This window comes from Typopeltis vanoorti, chromosome 8, assembly GCF_054136105.1.
Source record: "Typopeltis vanoorti isolate ZY-2024b chromosome 8, IOZ_Tvanoo_1.0, whole genome shotgun sequence".
NCBI lineage: Eukaryota > Metazoa > Arthropoda > Arachnida > Uropygi > Thelyphonidae > Typopeltis > Typopeltis vanoorti.
Genome location: NC_143556.1, coordinates 61,799,978 through 61,823,396, shown reverse-complemented (window position 1 = coordinate 61,823,396; position 23,419 = coordinate 61,799,978). Strand labels below are relative to the sequence as shown.

At 34.8% G+C, this 23,419-nt stretch overlaps 1 protein-coding gene across 7 annotated transcripts in view; it reads left to right on the top strand.

Moving 5' to 3' along the window:
- The window catches only part of LOC150104038 (kynurenine aminotransferase-like), a 228,184-nt gene that overhangs the window by 150,657 nt on the left and 54,108 nt on the right, over positions 1-23,419 (top strand). For 6 of the 7 annotated variants that reach the window (XM_090396693.1, XM_090396695.1, XM_090396694.1 and 3 more), the window contains 2 exons: positions 788-864; positions 10,543-10,632. In XM_090396693.1, the coding sequence (XP_090252819.1) occupies positions 788-864; positions 10,543-10,632 (167 nt within the window). Of the gene's footprint in view, positions 1-787; positions 865-10,417; positions 10,508-10,542; positions 10,633-23,419 lie in introns of all 7 variants that reach the window. The other variant, XM_090396692.1, reaches the window with a different exon arrangement.

Here is a 23,419-nt window from a genome sequence, read left to right as displayed (position 1 = left end):
ATATTCAACATTCTGGATCAGAAATTAATTTGGGATGATATGATAGAGACATACAAGTTGGCAAAGAGGGAAAGAGACATACAAGTTGATAAAGAGGGTATTAACAGTTAACAAGAAAGAACCAGTTATATCAACACAATATTTCTCTAATTCCTCTGCTTGTTCCACTTATTTTCTATTGATGAAGTTCTTTTTATCTTGATGATGATGCCTATCTCTAATTCTTCTGAGGTTGAAGTTTTCAGTCAATGGCTTTTCACTGTTTACTATAGTTCCCTGATGAATTGTATCTCTAGGTAATGGATTTCGTGATTAATTGTGTTTTACTTTAACCTCTCTACTGGCCATGGTAGATGAAATAGTGAGACCAAATTGCACTTGTTATCCATGTTATTCAATAGGTATTACAGAATCGTATCCAGATTTTGCTGGACATCTATAGATGTCATGGCCAGTTGGGGTGTTAATAATATATATATATATATATTCTTTAAAACAGAATACAATTTAGTTTGCTGAGTTCCAAATTATAACCCCTCATGTGTTTATTATACAAATGAATATCTAGTTGTGGGATGAATGGATATGGGTCAAAGGCTCAGTCAGATCTTTGCATCTAATATTGGTTATACAGAGTTTCCTTCCATTTATCTCACATCAGTTCTTGTGCAACCAGCATAAATTAGCTTTTTGTATTTTTAATTATAATAAATTTCATATGTTTAAGTTATACAATCATTTACTAAAAATTCTATTATTTTTGCTGAAGTTTCATTTGTTTTTATAGCTACTTTACCTGGAATGTGGGAAAGAACAGTTACTATTGGAAGTGCAGGAAAAACTTTCAGTGTTACAGGATGGAAGGTAATTATTAATGTTCAGATATATAAGAAAATAAGATGTAAGGAGAAATTAAGAAAAGATTAGACAACTAAGAGACTGTATCTTATAAAGTTGTTTGGCTCCATATTCTCAGATTCTATTTTCAATAATTTTTTCAATCCTATTACTGTTAAGCCTCTTTTCTCTAGAGTTCTCATAATGGACTCCCCTCCACGTAGCCCTTGGTCTTCTTGTTTTCCTTCTTCCAGAGAGTGAACAGTTCATAATTCTCAATGTCTGTCATTCTTTTTTCATTGTCTGAGCATGTCTATAACATTTCAAGGCACATGTTTCCATCCTCTTCATAACAAACAAGCAAGCTCTTCAACTTCCATTTTGTTTGAATACATTCATTCCTCAGACAACCCACATACTGTTCTCACACTTCATATGAAATAATCCATCTCTTTTTTTTAATGAAGCACCAACACTCACATCCATGGGTCATTATACTCAGGGCTGGCGGAAGCGGGCATGCAGAGCTTGCGGGCGCCGCCACCGGGGCATGGTTCATAAGTTCATTTTTAAGAAACAAAAATTTTTATCATAAAAACAAAAAATTCTTAGAATGATCAATATTAAAATAAATAAGGCTGGATACACCGAATAAAAATTAAAAAAAATTGTATATTGCCGCCTCTTTGATCAGCCAGCTGTTTACAAATTTTGCAGCGAGAACAGGCTAAACTTGCCAGCAGATGTTGTGTCTACTGCAGTCTGTCTAAAGTGAAATGGTGAACGGTTTTTATGTGCAGAAACGAATTTTCGTATAAAACATTTGTTGCTAGTTAACCAGTCATATGGTACACATCTCAGTATGCTACTGACAGTAGTGCAGTGCAGACCGTTATATCGTCTCTGTGTTGTGTTGTGTAATAATTTCTTGTGGATATAAAATAGAAATGGAATCAAAAATTTTAAAAAAATGTTATCCGGTGCACAAAATTGTAAGCATCATGCTGTGAAAGAAACAGCTATTAAGAAACAAACTGGGGTTCTTAATAAATTTGTTAAAATCTTAAAATATTCTGATACAGATTGTAAGCAACTCGATACATCAGAAATCAGAGTTGAAGAACCGTGCACATCATCCAGTTTGCATGAAAGTAATATTGCAACTATTGAACAAGATAACAAGGTGCATGATTTAAGTGAAAAATAGTTAGGAGAAGATTTAGTTGTAGTTGACCACAAAACTAACACATTTTAGTCTCTGTAAATTTAGAAGATCCAAGTGAATGGGGAAATATTGCTGAAAAATTATGAGTTGACTTAATTGAAATGCGACCTGTTCAAAAGAAAAATATATATCCCAGAGATACATATGGTTGTAAATTTGGCAACACGTATTATAATTGAAAAATGGAAAATGGGGAGCTCGTACCAAGAACATGGCTCATTTATTCCGAAACTTTAAATTCCGTTTTTTTGCTTTTGTTGCAAACTTTTCGCACCTACTGAATCAAGTAGTCTTGTAGAAGGTTATAACGATTGAAAAAATGTAGGTACAACTTTGCATAGACATGAGACTAGTTTAACTCGCACGAAAAATTTCTTAAAATGGAAGGAATTTCTTAAAACTCGATAAAAATTTAAAAAACAAAACTACTCTTGATTGCCAGACTCAAAGCATGTATGAAATGGAAAATGAACATTGGACAAATGTTTTTGAATGCTTGATTGAAATTATAACATTCCTTGGTAGCCAAAATTTAGCTTTTTGCAGATAATCTGATAAATTATATGAAAGGAATAACGGTAATTTTTTAAAATTAGTCGAACTGCTTGCGAAGTTTGATTCCGTTATGGAAAATCATGTTGAAAGGACCCTACAACGAAACAGAGTACACTATTTGAGTAAAGACAGTGAAAATGAAATATTGGAAACTTTAAGTAACGCAATCAGGGATACAATTTTATTATCAATTCGAAAATCTAAATAATTCCATAATTTTTGACTGCATACCTGATGCAAGTAAAACAGAGCAAATGACCATTATTATTCGCTTTGTTTCCTGTGACAATGGAGTTGTCAAGATCAGAGAAAACTTTTTAGGTTTTGCAAATGTATCAGATTCCACAGGACGATTTATGTGCAACAATAATGGAACAACTGGAAAAATGGAACATTCCCATTGAAGACATGCGAGGTCAAGGGTATGACAATGGGGCAAATATGAAAGGGAAAAATATGGGCTCCAAAATTTGCTTTTGAACAAAAATCCTCGAGCTTTTTACATGCCATGTGCTGCTCATACTCTAAATTTAATCATTAACAATGCAGCCAAAGTGAATGCAGATACAATTAGTTTCTTTGCAATTATTCAAGAAATATACAATTTCTTTTCATTCTCTTACAGACATTGGGCAATCCTTTTAAAGTTCGAAAAAAATTTAACATTGTAACTGCCATCAGAAACGCGATGGGATAGTCAAATTAATGCAACCTGCCCTCTACGATATCAGTTAGGAGAAATTTACGATGCACTTTTTGAAATTTTAATAAAGAAACTCAGCATGAAGCACAAACATTATATGTTAAAATAAAGAACTACAAAATTATTTGCTCTCTTATAACTTGGCATGATTTACTTAATAGAATAAACCCTGTGAGTAAAATGCTTCAAGACAAAAATATGAACGTTGCACTTGCTTTCAGATACAAATTTTAAAGAAGTTCTAAAAATGGCAAAATAACTGAGTGAAGAGGTGGATTGAGAACAAGAATTTAAAATTGGTACAGAAGTTCGACAACGAAAGAAGACACGACAATTTGACTATGAGCATCATGATGGAATGCCATAATCGCCAGAAGATAAGACGCAAATGCAATAGAACTATATGACGAGTTATGTGCTTTCTGGGATATTTTTTCAGAAGGATAATTTAAATATTCAAAACTCTTTCGATATTCTTAATTTTATTGTGTCCAATAATTTATCTTTCCCTAATTTTTCAATTGCTTTAAGAATACTATTAACCTTACCTGTTAGCATAGCGAGCAGTGAACATTCCTTTTCCAAGTTGAAATTGATTAAAACCTACTTAAGAACAAGTATGTCACAAAAAAGTCTTGTTAGTTTGGCGTTAATAGCTATTTAAAATGATATATGTGCAGAATTAGATGTTAAGACCATTATTTCTAATTTTGTGAATATGAAATCAAAAACCCTAAAATTTTAATAAAAAAAATTTCAAGCATATTTATGTAATTTAATTTATTATCTGTTATTCTGTAAAGATGTTATTTTTTGAATGTTCTAATTATTTCTGAATTCTTTTATTTTCTCATCTATTTTGAGAAAATAAGAAAATTTCTTTTTCTAATTCTTTTATTTTCAGTTTCTTTTATTTTCCTAAAAGATAGTTCCACTTATAAAAATTATTAAAAATTTTTTACAAGTTACTAAGAATTTAGTAACTTGTAAAATGCAAGAATTTTTTAAACTTTAGTTCAAATAAATTTTAACTTTAATTAAAAATCATTTTAATTTTGTTAGCGACTCAGGTTGGTGAGAAGGCTATAATCCCTGTATCATAATATTCAACGATTAAAGTGAAATGGCTTTATCAAAATTTGCTTTAACTGTTGAGAATTTTTTGAATATTCGGGTTTTCAGTTTATGATACTGAAAATAAATGTAACGAACCACCCCTGGTTCGTTACATCTAGCGAACCAACGTGTGGCTGTTCTGTCAAAATTTATTTAAGAAATTTCAAATAATTTAAGTTTTTATTATCGTAAAAGAACCACACACGCCCTGATCGTTACAGGGGCGCTTAGACAGAAATTGCATGCAGGCGGCAAAGACCCTAGCGCCAATTCTGATTATACTCTATAATCACCTGATACATCCTCATGGTTTTCCTTGATACTCATATCTTATTACTCCATATGAGTATCAAGATACCATTGATGGTTCTAATAGCTGCTCTTGTTCGAAACTGCCCGCTTCATATTGGTCAAACTATCCACCATGGAGCCCAGATGCTTGAAGGCAGCCACTGATTTTATGGTTCTCACTACTAATTCAAGATCTCTTGCACAGTCTCATTTGTTCTTTAAGAGACACTTGTGCCATGAGAGGTTTCTTTAATTCACATGAAAAACACAAGTAAATAAGTAATAATATTCATTTAAGGCTATATTACAGGCCAGCATCATTGCCACTGATGCTGGCCTGTAATACCATCAAAATAAGTTATTCATGGTATTGCCTGTTTCATTCCTCTGAAGCTGCATCATCTAAGTAGCTCTTAAACGACATTGTGACATCCAACATACTTTCTTTCAGCCTCTTGCCAGTATTAAATTCTTTGAAAGTTGGCCACCAATCTTTATAGAATATATAGAGTTCTTGTACATCCTCTGTACCATCTCTACCATTCCTTCATCTTACACATGCTCCCTTCATCGCCTGCCACATTCTCTTCCTCAGGACAGTATTGCAAGCTTTCTCCAGATCCGCCAACAAATGGGAGTTTTTTATGCTTAGCAAACTTTTTGTGGGATATATATGTCATAAAGAAAATGTATTATCCATGCAAGGCCTTCCTGCTGTAAATCCAGATGTGACAGATTCATTCCACTCATAAGGCATGTCCTCATCTGCAATCACTTTGTTGGACATTACTCTTAGGTCCTGCTATACTTTACGACTACCATACTCGAACATCTCTACTACCAATCTACTAGGACCAGCTACCTCTCTGTTCTTCGATGCTTGAACAGCCCACATCACATCCTCTGCTGTCACTTTCAATGTCCTTTTTCCTAACATGGGTGGATTAAGGTGTTTTATTTTTCCCAACTCTGATCCTCTCTCCTAAAGATAAATTCCATCCCTTGGCGTATCCTGGAGTGTATGAAGCTCCATATGACTGACTCCTGCTATGGACAGACAGGAAGATCTGTTGACATCTACCTTGGAGAACATAAAAAATACATTTACTACCATTATTAGGGCAAGTCTGGACTGTCAAACTGCACTTTGGATATCTCTTTACACATGATTAAATGGAAGAAAACCAATGTGCTTTATAGTGTGCATTCCAGCTCAGAAAGATTATTTTCAGAGTCAGCCATGGGAATAAAGCATTCTCCCAACCTAAACAAGTATGGTTACATTAATTTTCCAAAAATTTGGGAGACTGTTATCTTAAAATCAACTCCTACAAAGCCATAATACTTCTTTTTTTACAACATTAGAGGGTGTCAAAATAGGACTGTAGATCTTTTGTTTGTTACAATTTGAGTTGTTTCACTTACTCATTGTCGCTTGTTAACTGAAACATGTAATATGCTCTGAAGATACTGGTTTGAAATCCAGTAAAATATAAGCCAGTTAATGCATATTTTTATCAGCTAAAAAAAAAAAAAAAAAAAAAAAAAAAAAAAAAAAAAAAAAAAAAATCAGCTAACGCCTTTTTATTCCCGTATATACGGGAGTAGGCGAGGCCATTTAGCCCTATCTAACTTTTGGAGACTGAGTGGGCAGTTCAATCTCCACTGGTACCCAATCAGAGACAGATGGCCCAAGGCTATCACTAATTAAGCGGTACGCAGTGAAGAGAGACGGCTCAACTGTGCCGCCATCTCGTGGTCTCTAACCCTAACACAATATATTTAATGTCTGAAATAATGTGGGTTCTACGGTCGATTTTCTTGAGTTTACAGGACGAAAAACCCGAGTTTCCGGGAGGAAAAACCTGCTTGCCCGTGCCAGAGATCGACTAACTCGGGAACCGGTCGAAAAAAGGCTTAGAAAAATTTCCTCTAGTCGCCGACTAGACTCGAAACCAAGACTTCCTTCGTGCGGCCTAGCGCGGTGGTGTGCAAACGCCACATCCACTGAGCTACACAGGCTCACATATTTTTATTATTATTTTAATTTTTTATAATTTAGTTGGTTTGGTGTTGTAATACCATTTTAATAAGTTATGAATAACTCAACACCTAAGCTTGTCTATTAGATTACAAAATACTGTATGCACAACTTTTGAGAGTTTATTATTAGAAGTTTAATAGAGACATGCACGTTAGACATAATATAATTTTTAAATAATAGCTTCACATATATAAGTGGAAACTAAATATAATTTATTACTTTTATGTATTTCACTCAATATGTCATGAGCTCATATTGAACTCACAGACTGAGAGAAGAAGAAAAAATCAACCTGTAGTAATTCTATAAATTTTTAGCCTGACTGGCTGAGTAGATATCAGTTCTGCTCCCCACTAATTATTCATGATTAAAATCCTACTGTAGACATGGATTTTGTGAAAAGATTGTAGATGAATTACATCAGCCATTGTTACCTTCATCCCTTATTTTGAAACAAAGTAGCTTGAAAAGAATTTCATGTTTGGTTTCTTGAGCAGTTTCTAGATGAACTAACAGCCTTCCCACAGTACTGTTGAATATGCAGTAGGTTTACAACTTTTTGTTAGTGGGATTCACATAAAAAATTGAATAAAGCATATATCAAAGGAAAAAATATCTTAATCTTATCAGCCAGATGCAAAGTGATCATTCTTGAATGCAGCTTACAGAATTTTTGCCAGTACAGATTTCCTTATATGAAGACTTGAGTTAATCCCTGTTCATTTTGAAAAGAAGCCCACACATAACAAGCTCTTGAGTTTTACATTTAGCTCTCAAATTTTAAGTTGAGCTGCAAGAAACTGCAGCAAAAGATTTGGGAGCTCATTCTTTGGCAAAAAAAAAAAAAAAAAAAAAAAAACATCTGGCCACCCTTAAACATATTCTAAGAAATAGATTTTTTTAAATTATCTCATACTAGCATTAGACAAAGAAGTTTGAAAGAACATCTGATGCGTTTCATAGTAGTCAATAGCATTTAAGCTATAATCATAAAACAACCTGATGGAGTTTGTGATATGATAGGACTAGACCACCATCTAAATGGGATGTTGTTGTTTTCTTGTCCTTTGAAGAGTCTTGGATATTTCGATGTGCTCCTTGTACTGCTTTGGCTATGTCTATGATTTTGTTTGTATAGAGCTGTTGTTCAGGATTAGGATCTATTTCTTGCAAGGCTGCTGTAATTGCTGGACAGGTAAAGATGTCAGTGGGTGTCAGTTCAGTATTGGGGCAGTTGTTGCAGTTTCTGTATGTTCTCTTATCATCTGTATTGATCTTCATTCCTCTATAATGTCCTTCATAGTCTTGCTATCATGGTGGAGGTCCTGTCAGTCAGCACTGATTTCGGGAATTTCATGTTGTATCACTGATTTCAGTGGAATTAGTTTAGCTTTTGCTAGTGCATTGGCATCAGCAAGAGTTATCATATGAATTTCTTGGTTGAGTTCTCTGGCCTCTTTTGCTAATTTATCAGCTGCTTCATTGTAATCAATGCCTATATGAGCAGGAATCCATTGTAAAATGCAACTTTTACCTAAACACTTTAGTTGATTTAAGAGTTTATGGATGTCTTGTGTGAGCTTGGTATTGCCATTTTTGATTGCCTCCATAGCTGATCTTGAGTCACTGTAAATTATAATTCCTTCAGATTGTTGAGATGATGATAGATTTAAGTAGACTTCTAGTGCTTTATTTATTGCGTAGAGTTTGCTGGTAAAATTGGAAGCAATTCTCCCACATCCAACTTTTATTGAAAGTTTTTCACCTTTCGGGAGTAGGAGAACACTAGCGCCTCCATTAATCATATTGGTGTCTGACAATCCATCGGTATAACAAATAACCTGTTTGGAGGATGAAAGAAGGTTGATAGTATTTAGGCCTTTTTCTTGAGCATTTCTTTTGGTTCTTTTTTTGTACAGAGTTTGGTAAGGTTTAGATTTATGGAGGTATTTGAAGGTAAAGGACTGGAAAATAGAGTTTCTTTGTTTATGTGGGCATTTAACTAATCAAGACCTATTTCTTTCCTAATAGTGTCGTCACATTGTAAAGTTGATGATCAGTGAAGTCTGCATTTTTGGTTCCAATGTTCATAAGTTTTTAGGGAGATATGATCACTTTGGTAGCTTCCGATATTATTTATGAAGTTTATGGTGGCAAATTTTCGTCTGTCCTTCAGCAGGTCAAGCCCACATTCCTGTTGGGCTCTGATGTTGTTAGTGGATGAGACTGCACCAATGATAATCTTGGATGCTTTTGCTTGTATTTTGTCTAATTTTTTCTTTACCGATGAGGTCGAAGGTGACCAGATAGGTGCTGCATATTCCATTATTGGCCTTATTAGTGTAAGTAGTTTTGAGGATTTTTAGCTTTGCACCCCAATTTGTTCCACAAAGCCTTTTCAGTATATTTAATTTTTTTAGAGCTCTGTTGGAAGTGTTATGTGTTGTGCAAAACGTTGTGCACCATTCAAATGGGATGGTGATGAAGATAAGATAAGATCCTCAGTCCCATCTTTTACAATTGTGACCCACGAAAATTCAATTTTGTACTGAACTTTCTTGTCCAAATGGAAGGTAAATGATATCCAAATAAAATATAATTTTAAAATTGAAATACTTTTTCTTTTTTTCTTTTCTTTTTTTTTTCTTTCTTTTTTTTTTTTTTTTTATAAGAGGTAAAAAAAATCATGCTTTAAATCTATTTCAGCTATAACACAAAAATGACTATGATTGATGCATCTTATGTTATTGCTATTATCAGTAATGTATCATGTATTATTTTTTAAAAATGTTATATCATTTTTCAACTATGAGTTAACATACTGCATACAGGATATCTTTATTAAAAATCATTTAAATCCTTAATATTTCTTATAAAAATTTGCATTTTTCTCTGTCTGATTTATACAAGAATGATTTTAATGTTTGATTTATTAACTGTAATTTCCAAATTGATATATTTTCATTAGTAGTTTTAGGATGGGATGGCTGCTGTTATGTAGGGGAAGAGAGAGAGGGCTAAACCTTTTGTTGGTAAAATTTTGACTTTTGAAACATAAATACAAAATTAGTTTCAGTGTAGTGCTTTCAAAAGCAATTGCTTTGTTTAGTCTTTATGTAATACCTTCAACTGAAAGTGAATTGTTCACTATTGTATGATGGCAAATTTTCTCTCTCTCTCTCTGTGGGAGGCTCAGGTTTTTACTTGTGCAAAAGAGACAGCTTGCTTGAAAAATATGTACAGTTAACAGATATGTACTTGCCTCATAGTTTTGATTGCTTTGGTGTATTCCAAAAAAAAAAAAAAAAAATTGAGAGAGGGGGGGGGGGGAAGGTTCCTCTCATTTTAAGGAATCTTGGGATATGTTAATTTTCACCATAGATTTTTAGCCACATTTGGAATGTTATGTCATCACTGCATTTAGTGTCAGATTTTTGCTTGTTGTAAAGTAGAATTTATTTAGGGAAAGCGCAAACTAAAACCATTATGATGTTTAGAAGGAGGAGATAACACTGGAAAAGTTTGAAACTGACCATGTTAAAGGTTTCTTAGAATGATTTATATTTAATGATTTGGTAATTTTAGCAATGCACTTAAATACTTTATGTTAGCTATATAGATGAGGTAATAGGAGTTTCTGTAATAGCTAGGCTGGTCCTATGGTCATTCTCAGTTGATTGGATCACTCCAGACATGCTTTGCCAGTTTCCAGCGAGCTTGTATTACACCAATTCAGGTAATCACTTTCTGAAATATGTTTAATTTCTTTAGTTAGGTTGGGCATATGGACCTCAGAACCTATTGCGAGCTCTTCAGTTAGTACATCAGAACTGTGTTTATACTTCTGCCACTCCAATTCAGGTATTGTGTGTATATATAGATAGATGTGTATGTATATATGTATGTGCATATATGTATATATCAGTGGCATTGTGTGTTCATTTAGGTTGGGTGTGCTGTCGTGTAGCTTATGCAACCCATGCTACAAAATGCACATCAATTTGACCATATGATTGCATTTTTATTGATGTATGAAAGTTTTAAGAGTGCATAGTGTGCAACTTAATTGGTCTGATGCAATTAATTGTAGGATAACTTTGAATACTATAATTTATCCATTAATGATTTCAAATGTGGAAAACATGAAGGTCAGATAAACAATAGCCATGCTTCTTGTGTGTAGTTTATGTAAAATGCACAAAGGGTTTATGCCACATGGTGAGATTTGATTATCATTGGCAAATACTAGAGGGAGACACCAATAATTTGAATGTTGATACAATTTAAATACAGCCATATAATATGCACAGAAATCAGAAAAAGTAATCGCTTGTAATTATTATTTTTCTGGATTGAATTAAAGAAATGCTGAAATAACTCATTTTACTTATTATACACAAGTTGCAACCTCATTCCACTATAATCATACAATCCACAAAAGCTCTGGCAGAAAGTGAGACATTTAGTACATTGACAACACTGTTTCTCATTGTAAATATGGAAGAAAAAAGGTGTAAATTATTTATAGAAATTATAAATATATATTAAAAACTTGTCTATATCAGTGTCCTAAACATGTCATTTCACATTTCATGCACATAAAACAGATGAAATTCAGAAAACAAAAACAGCAACTTATGACAAATGACAACGTTCAATTGGATTGCTTCACGTAACAACCGATTACACCCACTAACAACTTCTGGGTGCCGTTGTCTTGGCACATACCATGCCTTGCCTTCTGGACCATTTAAAACCACTGGAATACTAAGAATTTGACACACTGTGTCATCTGCACATTCTGTTTAAATAGCTCAAAGGTGTTCACATTTGTGACCCAGGCTATTAATGTGAATGTGATGCATCGAAAAGTGTCTTCTTCATGAAGTATTAGTATCTTGTGTTTAATTTTAGGAGTCACACAAAGCCAGGAAACAATTTAGGGGAAGTCTTTAACAGGAATAAATCAAAAATATAATATTGATGATATTGCTATTTTGTGGGTATGCACTGAACACCTAGCACACCCGGAATATTCGCCCCTGATATATATATCTATATATTTCTGTTATATTATTTTTTTTAGTTGTAATTTAAGGCTACATATAGCCTTGAATAATTAAAATGTCAGGTCACCTATTTTTGTATGTACCATTTTTCATGGATTACTTGAACATTAGTGATTTGTTTGCCCCTGATATATATATCTATATATTTCTGTTATATTATTTTTTTTAGTTGTAATTTAAGGCTACATATAGCCTTGAATAATTAAAATGTCAGGTCACCTATTTTTGTATGTACCATTTTTCATGGATTACTTGAACATTAGTGATTTGTTTGCCCCTGATATATACAGGGTGTTCGGGATAAATTTGACATATTTATAATTAATTATATTTTTCCGTAAGTTACATGTATTAACACACACTTCTCTTCATTTAAAAGTTTGGACCCTTCTTCATTCATATACAAGATGTCAGAAAGGATGGATAGCTGGAACCCACCTGAATCATGGAAGAGAATAACTTGTATCATGATGATTCGTGCCCGCCATCAAAATAAGGATATTACGACTGCTGCCCAATGCTCCCTGAATACAGTAAAAACAATCAGGCATGAACTAGAGACTTGCAATGGTGACTACGAGGATGTAGCAAGAAGAAAGATCCCTAGCAGACGATCTGATTGCGTTCGTACAGCAGAATTCCTCGCAAATCTGCAGGAACAGGTGTTGAAGAACCCTGGCATTGGAATTCGGGCTTTGTTCGTGGAGTTGCTAACTGTAGTCAAGCCCTGGATAACAAGGGTAGCCAATGGTAGGCCGTATGTATGGCAGCAGGATTCGGCCCCTTGCCACACCTCTGGGAAAAGTCAAAAATGGTTGTCTGAAAATTTCTACGACTTCACCAGTCCAAATGTTTGGCCTCCAAACTCCCCAGACCTTAACCCCATGGATTATTTTGTATGGGGCGCAGTTGAAAAAGACACCAATCGCACTTCCAGTAATACAAAAGCCCAGTTAATGGATAAAATTAAAACAGTTTTTGCGGCCCTTCCCAGGGAGACTGTAGCATCAGCTTGTTCGAGGTTCCGAAGCAGAATTGAAGCTGTGATCGATGCTAATGGTGGTTATTTTGAGTAAATCTTGTTGATAGTATTGTAATTAACTCTGCCTGTAATGTTTTTTTTGTCAATTCATTAAATTTAATAGATACAAAGAAGATTTTCTTTTTCCTTACGAAACTGTCAAATTTATCCCGAACACCCTGTATATCTATATATTTCTGTTATATTATTTTTTTAGTTGTAATTTAAGGCTATATATAGCCTTGAATAATTAAAATGTCAGGTCAGCTATTTTTGTATGTACCATTTTTCATGGATTACTTGAACATTAGTGAATTGTTTAGTGAACATTAGTTGCTGGCCTGGTTGGCCAAGTGGTTAGCGTATCCACTCTCCAGCCAAAAGGCTGCAGGTTCAAATCCCATCATGGGAATGGTTGTTTGTGATTGTCTGTGAAAATACTAGTAATAGTAGTGGTGGGCAGTAGATGGCATCGGTGTACTTGCAGTTTGTTGTAGTTAGTGGATTGAGTGGTGGAGACAGAGTTGTAGAGCAGGTGCCCTTCCTTGATGAGTCTTTCGACTCCCTGGAGGTGTCGTGTAATAATAATAATAATTAGTGATGCATGAAAAATCTAGACTAGTAATCTGTATAATAACAGTGTTACATAGTATTACTGGCCATAAATATTTAATATTCATATATTATTATATTTGGTAATTATGCATTAAAAATAGTCTTTATATGACCTGATGATGCTAGAAATTCATTTGTTATGTCACATAGAGCAATTTTAAAATATCTAAATTCCATTATCTGTTTTAATTATTATTACATGACGCCTCCAAGGAGTTCATTCATCAAGGGAAAGACAATCTACTCTGCCACACACACACACACGTTTTGCCATCTCCCCCAACAACTTAATTCTTTAATTACAGCACTATTGTCATCAACACCATCTACTCTCCATCACCACCAGTATTAAGTGGTGGTAGGATTTGTCTGTAAACTGTGTGTGTTTTCACGGCCGATTTGTCTGTATGTGGGATGAAAAATCTGAGTTTCTGGGATAAAAACCCTGCTATCTCTGTATGAGATTGGTTAACTAGCCTTCAATTGAAAAAAAACCTATGTAAAGAATCCTCTCTTCACAACAAGAATCAAACTGAAGCCTTTTCTAATTGAAGGATGCAATATACCATCATTCTTCCAATTGCACTTGAAACAAAGGCACTTGAAATGCTATCAAGCTTAGCAAATATTGCTAAATATATTTAAATTTTGTTAGTCTAATAGTGCATTACTAAGGTAGCTCATTGAAAAAATTGTGTAACTTGTATTAACCTAAGTACAATGTGTGACCCTGTTTAGAACCTACAGTTTCAAACATGCAAATTGTTGTGAAATGTTTGAAACTTTTAAATCTGTACAAAAATCTATACTCTTTCTCAGTACACAACCATGACTCAAAGACAAATTGCCAATGAGTGTGATGTTTGTTTGGGTAATGTTAATGGAATTTTAAACAGGTTTAGGGAAGCAGGTACCTTTTTCTCCTGACAGAAAAGGAAAATGTTGGTGAAAAAGGAAAACAAACTTACTATTTAGGAAAAACAAAATGAGTCCAAGATTGTCTGCTGTAGACTTAAATAGAGACTTGGCAGCTAGTAAGATTAATGTTTCAGACATGAGTCCAACAAAGACTGTTGGGAACAGGAAAGACTGCCCACAGACAAAAAAAGAAACAACAGTTGACAAAGGTTATGTAGAAAAAGAGACTCCAGCGGGCAAAAGTGTACGAAGATTGAATTATTGAGAAGTAGAGGATGAGAACCATTTCTTCGCATAAGGAGAGCTAGTACTCTGTTTCCAAATCAGTGGCTGTGAATTCTCCCATCCACCTTCAACAAGTTCCTAAACACCCAGCTAGAAAGATGTTCTGGGTGATCACTTGTGCCTGTTGATAGTATGATGAAAAGTGACCAATACATAAAAATATTGGAGAAAGGAGTGGTCCCACAGATCCAGAAAGACAAAAGAGTCACCTTCCAACAGGATATCACTCCATACCGCACTTCGAAAAAAGTGAAAGAGTTCCTCAAAAATCACAACTTCCAATTGCTTCATAGGCCAAGTAACACTCCTGACATTAACCCAATAGAAAATTTGTGGGCCATAGTGAAAAGAGACTTGGAAAATTAAATTGTGATCCAAAAGATAACTTAATACAATCCATTATAAAAGTATGGTTTCGAGATGCATAAATAAGAAAATGTGTTCTACGTTGGTATAGTCCATACCTAAGTGAATTAATGAATTTATTACGAACAAAGAAGCACATATAAATTAGGGAAAGTTGGAGTTTAATTTTTATACTTATTTTCTTGCAAAATTAAAATTTTTCTTTGAAACGCGAGTGTTCGGATTAATATGTTCGCTACTGTATCTTTACTTATACAGAGAAATATGTACTCTTAAATAAATTTGGCACATGCCTTAAAATCACTCCTTAGGTAAACTGAATAACTTTTATAAGAAATATTATGAAAATCCAAAAAAAAAAGACAGAAGCTATGAAAATATGCTGGAAAATGACATATTTTTCCAATGTACAACCTATAAGAACAAGTAAAACATTTTGGCTACTTAGGGACAATTTTGCTACAATTTGTTGACAGCATTCTTCTTTTAGGAAACTGCAGAAGAACTTCAAATGATCAGTGTATTGGTAGATAGTAAAAAGAAAGGATTAAATATAAACAAAGACAAAAATGTTGTATAATAAATACATCACCAAAATGCCACTAGAAATGGAACACCAGAAATTGATATAGTAACCTCTTATGTTTACCAAAGGCAAAAGATCACAATAGAGGGAGGCAATGAAGAAGAAATTATATGTAGAATTCAATTTGATTGGATAGCTTTTGGTAAACACCATGAAGCACTCAAAGGAAACATCCCAACTTGCAAAAATTTCAAAATATTCAACAGTGGTATACTTCCATTCATATCTTATGGAAGTGAAATGTGGATTTTGACTAAACAATTGACCAAAAAGTTGAGGATTACCCAGAGGAAAATGGAAATATTATTACTCACTATTACCATTCTAGATAGAAAGTGCAATACTTAGGTCAGAGTTCAGATTAGAGTGAGAGATGTTATAACAGATGCCAATGGGCAGGTCTTATTGCAAGAAGTAACATTCAAAAATGGATGAAGTTGTTATCTGAATGGCATCACAGAGATGGAAAGCAAGACAAAAAGACCAAAGAAACAGTGAACAGATGAGATTAAAGAGATGATTGAAACTCAGTAGCATAGATGAGCTCAAGATAGGACTGAATGGAGGGAAGCCTTTGTTCAGCAGTGGACAGAAACTGCTGAAGAAGAAGGTACAGTTTTTAATTAAGATGGAGAATAAATGTGGCAATAAAATAAGCAAAGCTGGTGCAGAGCCACACAGATTATTTGATTAAAAGCAATTAGGCCAGAAATACCAACCCAGTAGTATACGAGGCAATCTATCATATGAAAGTTGGGTTAGAAATAAACATGTGATTTGAAGACTACATATTGCAGAAATTAGAGTTCTGAGAAATATTAGTTGAGTAAGAAATAACAATGGTAGAATAAATTAAAAACTGAAGTTAACATATTAGAAATGGTCACTCAATAGAATGGAAGAAGAAAGATCATGCCCACCACCACTAGACTAAGATATAGGTGGATTAATGCAATTAATAGCATTAGAAAACTGAACCATAATTGACTATATTGGAGAAATAACAGATTAACATGGAAGAAAATGTTCATAAGAAGCTAAGAATAACATTAATTATGCAATTTATAGTGCACATACTCTATAGTAAATACCTATAATGAAGTAATGTGATATAACAACCCGTGGAAAAGTCCTGGCCTAATTCCCTATAGAATAGAATCAGTATTGATTAGCTGTTTGTTGTAGACATGGAAAGCTGAAAACCATCTTGACACCAAGCTGAATTTCCTATTAAGTGTCACAGTCCATACCCCAAAAATATTCATTCACTTAACAGAGATGCAAATATTTTTAACTTAATCTACCTAGAACAGCAGCAACATGTAATATCATTATTACATGGAAATAGATATGAAAGTCAGCATATCTTAGACCAGGGTTTCCCAAACTATGTTCCACAGAACACCAGTGTTCCACAGAAAGTGAATGAGTGTTCCTTGAAAAATTATCAAAATTGATATGAGCCTGGAATGGTTTTAAATGCTGCGACAAGTTCAAACATGTTCAAGCGCTCCTTACTTTGCGTGTGGATTATGCTATTAAGGCCAGCGCACGCTCGTATTGATTCATCTGCCTGCAATTGTCAACACCTCTGAGCGTGAGTGAAATACGGAGGTATCTATTCTAGGAAACGTGCAGTCACAAGCAAGGTCAATGCGATGCGCTGCGGCCTGCACACCCTGTAGTGTGTGCTGTCACATTTTTGCGATACAATACAGTCTGCTTCGCCGATAGTGTGCACTTAGCTTTACATTGAATATGAGACCGATTATACTCGACGCTAACCAAGGTGTTCTGTTAAAATTTCAGGATTTGTGAAGTGTTCCATTGTAGGAAAAGTTTGAGAAATGCTGTCTTAGAGGATAGGATAATGCTGCATAATGTTTGCAAGAATTACCTGCTGAAAATCATCACATCAAAATAAATACAGCTGTTGGGAGTAATGCTAAGAAAGTACTGCATAAAATTTATTAGTGTTTTGCATTAAAACTAGAAAGTGTATTGACAGAAATTAAATCAAATTCATATTGTGAATTAATATGCACAAACATGGATGAAAACAAAATTTTGTTAGCCATATCTACTGTAGTTCACACTTTTACTTGAAAACTAAAAACGAAAGATATAATAATTACCCAGTGTTTTATAGCCAAGAGAACATGGTCCTCTACTGAAGAGTGATACACTTGGGGATAATACAATAGTTGAGACCAGTAAACAAGGGAAATGGCATTAAAAAAAAAACAGGAAACAGAAAGATATCATATAATGATAGAACACAGATGATTGGTAGGAATCATATATTATTATTATATGGATACCTCCATGGAGTCAAACGACTCATCATGGGATACCCATACTAACCATCATTCAAACATGTGGTTATCATACCTCTCCTTAAACACATTCATTGTTAGGGCATTCACTACTACTTCTGGCAACCCATTCTACTCATTCACCACTCTCCAAGCAAAGAACCTAGTCAGCCCACCCTTACTAACTACACTCTTAGGCAACTTCCAGGTGTGACTCCTTGTTCTCTCTTTCTACTTGTCATGTATTGAAAAATTTAAAATTGTAATTTAAATTGAAAAATTAAAACACACAAAAAAATACATTGTCACCATAAATATGGTCAGTCAGGACTTGCTGACAATGCCTTTGGATACCTTGCACAGAATCAAATGGAAAAAAATGACTATGTTTCGTTTAAAACTACATTTCACCACAAAAAATACAAATTTGAAAGACTTTTTTTAGAATCAGCAGCAGAATTTAAAAAACTGACCTAATCTTAATAAATATGAATGTATTAAACTTCCCAAGGTTTGGAAACTTTAATTCTTAGGCCAACACAGCTAAGCTAACAGCACTCATAGGACTTTAGGATTTCAGTCTAATCTTTTCCACTTCACTTAGTGTTTGCGCAAATTTGTGTGGGTTTTTTGTAATTTAATATTGTTTCCCTGATGATTTCTCGATGACTGAGATGACATATAAGAGTGATTAAATGTGTTGTTTAAATATATGTGCTGCATTTATTTCCTTTTGCTAAAAGCTATCAACCTGGTATATGCAACATTGAACTCACCTCTTCATTCTGAGGAAACTCGTGTGGATGAGGAGGAAGTACTAGAGTTGTTGCACAAACTGAATAAAATTTAGTAATAGGGACTAATGGGATATCAGCACAGGTGCTAAAATAGTGGTCAACTGAACTGGCTATTCCTTTATGTAGGCTATATAATTTGGGTCTTAGAACAGCAAAAATTCCACAGAAATCTTCCCTATTCTGAGACCCAGGAGTGGAAAGAATATATGATAATCCCATTGCACAAAGGTGATGCAAAGACTGATTACCCAACTATTGGCCAATCAGTATCTCAGGAGTGGTAGTGAAAATTTTGGAAAAGTTGGTTAGGGTTCACATTCAGAAATAGGTTGACAGAGAATCTCTACTTTGCAACGAACAGCTTGGGTTTACTAAAGGAAGGTCATGTTTTAGCAGCTTGCTCAGATTCTATAATAATGTTACCACTGAGTTAGACAAGGGCATGAAAACAGCATGGAAGACTGTTGCATAAATTGGAGAATATGGGATTAGATTCTAAACTATTGGCATGGATAAGAGGATGGCTGACAGACAGATATCAAAAAGTTGTATATGGGAGATGAATCCGCAAGATTCAAGGTAACCAGTGGTGTCCCTCAAGGGTCAGTCCTCATTTCATTGTTATTCAATCTGTACATTAATGACATTGGGAAGGATTTGACATGCAACATATAGCTATTTGCTGATAATGCAAAGGTAGCTAGGATAATCAGGGGTGCTGCTGATATGCAGTACTTGCATAATGATTTGAATAGGCTGGAATTGTGGGCATGGGAAAATGGCTATCATTTCAATGTTCATAAATATAAATTTGTGCACTTTGGTGTGATTACATATCCAATATTGTATTATATTGGTGGGATTATGCTTGAAGAAACTAAGGCTAGGGATCTTGGAAAGTTTTAGTAGACAGGAAGTTGAAGTTCAAAGATCATATAGCAAAAATTGTAAATATAACTCAGAGAATAATGACAATGCTGAAACGAATGTTGACATGTAAAGATAAAGGAAATCATTTTGCCTTTTTATAGGGCCTTGATAAGACCTCACTTGGACTACTACATGCAGGTCTGGTTTCATAATTTCCATGATGTGATTCTGATACAATGGAGAGTGTCAAAAATGATATTGGGTTTATGGAATACTGATTATGAAGACAGATTGAGAGTTTGTAGTCTGTATACGCTAGAAAATAGGAGAACAAGGGGTGATATGATTGAGATTTAAAGAATTTCAGTAGATGGAATTTTTCATTTTATGGAGGGTGGGGAAAGGATGTGAGAGCATCCATGAAAGTTGAGAATGAATGCTGTAAAGAAAGGGTTTAGAGCTAGATTTTTCTCTCAGTAGTGTGTGATTGGATTGGATTGCCATTGGATGTTGTATGTGCAAGTAGCATAAATGAATTCAAGAACAGGTATGACAGCTGGTGAGAATAGTGTGGCCTCCCTTGATGAGTTCCTGACTCCTTGGAGCTCTTAATAATAACAATAATAATAATCATATCCCATAATGAGCTCAAACTAGCACATAAGCCTAAATAGTCTATTGAAAAATTTCCTTTGTGTCAATCTTATAGAATTCTTTTAGTAATTTATAAGTTTCTATCATGTTTCTCTCTCCTTTGCCTGTTAACTAAAGTCTGCTACTCACATACCTTCAGTCTATCCTCATATGCAGCAGCACACAGACCTATCACTAGCTTGGTCACTCCTCTCTGAATCAATCCTTTCCACCACTTCCTATTTCTCCATGAAACCCATGTGATGAAATCTGTGCACAATAATCAAGATGCAGCTGAATCATGGCCTTATATAGAAAGTAATAATAATCTCTCTGTGTATTTGTCAATGTGTTCTTTCAACATCAGAGTAAACCTTTAAGCTATTTTGCCAGCTATAAAGCACATGAATGACAACATAAAAAAATACAAATTCAAATAATAATAGGAGATAAGAAGGAAGAGAACTAGGAGAGTATGAAATTATAAAACTGAAAATATGGAATTTTAAATTTCAAAATTTATATTAAATTAATATCACTTACTAAAAGCTTCATAATGAAATGATTATGTATAGTCTGTACCATTAAAATCAAAAATAACCTGAAAATTTCAGCAGTCAACTTTATAATTGGTCACCTCCAATTACAAAGAAGGGGAACACGAGTGATGAAAAGGTAGCATGCATTATATAGCCTAAGGAGAAGAAAAAAGTGATTGACTTAGCCAGTGTGTAGACACATTATTATTACTACTATCCAAGACCCTATGGAGTCAAAGACTCGTCATCCTTTTATCATACACACAGCTCATCATATTGCTCTTTAAACACATTCAAATTCTCTGCAGACACCACACTCTCAGGCATTCCATCATTCACAACTCTGCATGCAAAAAACCTGCTTCTCACTCTACTGCACACACACACACACACACACACACACACACACACACACACACACACACACCCTCTTTATAAGGATGACCAGGGATGACCTCTGGTTCTCCCTGATCTCCCACTGTTTTCTGTAGAACCTCTCCAACAGTGATCCTATAACAACTCCTTATCCACCAGACTCTGTAAATTGCATCTTCTCAATCTTTCCTCATATTCGACATTCCAGAGGTCAGAAACTACCTTAATCAGTTGTCTCTGGACCCTTTCCAGCATCTCTTCGTCCTTCTGTAAACCAGGTGACCAAATCTGGGCACAGAGTAGTCCATGTGTGGTCTAATCAAAACCTTATATAATGGAACAAGAATCTCCCTACTTCTACAAGTCAGTGTCCTCTGCATCATTCCCAGAAGTCTTTGTGTTGTCTTCACAATTTTGGCAATGTGTCCCCTAAATTTCAGATCCTTATCACTATCACCCCAAGATCTCTTATTTCCTCCACCTCCAACAGTATATCCTCACTAAGCATAAATTCTGCATCCCATCTTTGTTTCCCAAATTTTAAATCCTTACATTTTGCAACATTGAACTCGCATCCCCCATTCCTGTGCCCAATCACTCAATTTATTCAAGTCTTCTTATAAGGCCACAACATCTCTACTCTTCATGGTTTGTCCCAACTTTGCATCATCTGCAAACAACTGAATATCTATCTTCCCCAATATCATTAATATACAAGTTAAACAGTAATGGCCTTAAAACAGACTCCCTGAGGCACACTGCTAGTGACCTTCCTTTTCCTGGATATTGCTCCACCATACACAATACATACTTGCTGATACCTTTCAGATAGCCAGTCTCCAATCCAATGCACGAATCTAATATCCAACTCCATCTCCTCTAGTTTGACTATCAACTTATCATGCAGTATCTATCAAAAGCCTTTGTGAAATCTAAGTGTATTACTGTGTATCCCTCTCCTCTGTCCAAGGAAGTAGTCATCTTATTGTAATAAGTAAGTAGATTGCTAAAACATGACCTTCCTTTAGCAAATCCATGCTGTCCATCAAAGATAATACCATTGTTGTCAACCCAATTCTGGATCCTAGTTCTCACAAGCTTCTCCAACAACTTAACCACAATACCCTGACACAGAGATAGGCCTATAATTTGATGCTTGAGTTCTATCACCTCCCTTATGAAGCAGCACAATCTTGCCACCCCTCCACTCCTTTGGAACTCGACCCAGTGCAAGACTCATGTTAAAAAAATATGTAAAGGCAGATGTCAACTCCCTGGCACATTCCTTCAGAATACATAGTGATATATTATCAAGTCCTACAGCCTTATTAACATCAAGTTTGCTCAATTCCCCCCATACACCTCTTGCTCACTTACAGTCAGTCTCTCCTCACAATCATCAACTGCTCTCAATCTCTCCACGAAGTCACATTCACAAGATTGAAAGACCTTTATGAGCTGCTCATTAAGTTTCTCCTGTAACACTACATCTTCTGCAGAAGTTGTTTTTATGCCATTTTCTTCAGTCAATGTCATCCTTCCATAATAATTTTTTTTTTTTGCTGGCTACATATTGAAAGAACTCCTTAGGATTCTTTTTGGCTTCATTAGCTAACTGCTGTTCATACCTCACTTTTGCTGCCCTTACCAACCATTTCATCTGCCTTGTTTCTTACACTTCTAGCATTTGTATACAAACACAACAGCTCATTCCTGGATCTACAGCTAGTTCCACTGATGCCAACTCATTCGATGTGATTTCTCCATGCTGAACTGGAGTCATTTCCCTTTCTGCTTATTAATTTTAGAACCCTCTTCAAGTCCAACTGTTTTCTCTTGATCCGGGTCATTCCTTTCCTGTCTACACATGCATTCACATCCTCTTGGAGCATCCACCTTTCTCATGCTGTGTTCTCCTGTCCACCCTGAGCCTCCCCGTTTCCCTGTTCCTCTTGTGCACCCATTCTCACATTCTCTATATTCATGCCACTCGCTTCCTCATTCATAACTGCCTCTTCAATCTCTCCTGTCTAACTCTCCTGCCCTTCCACATATCAGCCAGCAAAGTTGATACTGTTCTCTTAAAACTATAGATTAAAGAAATAATGTGCAATATATAGTATTTCTTTAATTCCAAGTTGAATTAAAAGTTATGTTTAGTAATTTCAACATAACTTTTAAATAACAATGTAGATTTTAATTAAAAAAAAAAACCTGTGTGCCATCCTTGTTACAATATTTATGTTTTCATCTAAATGT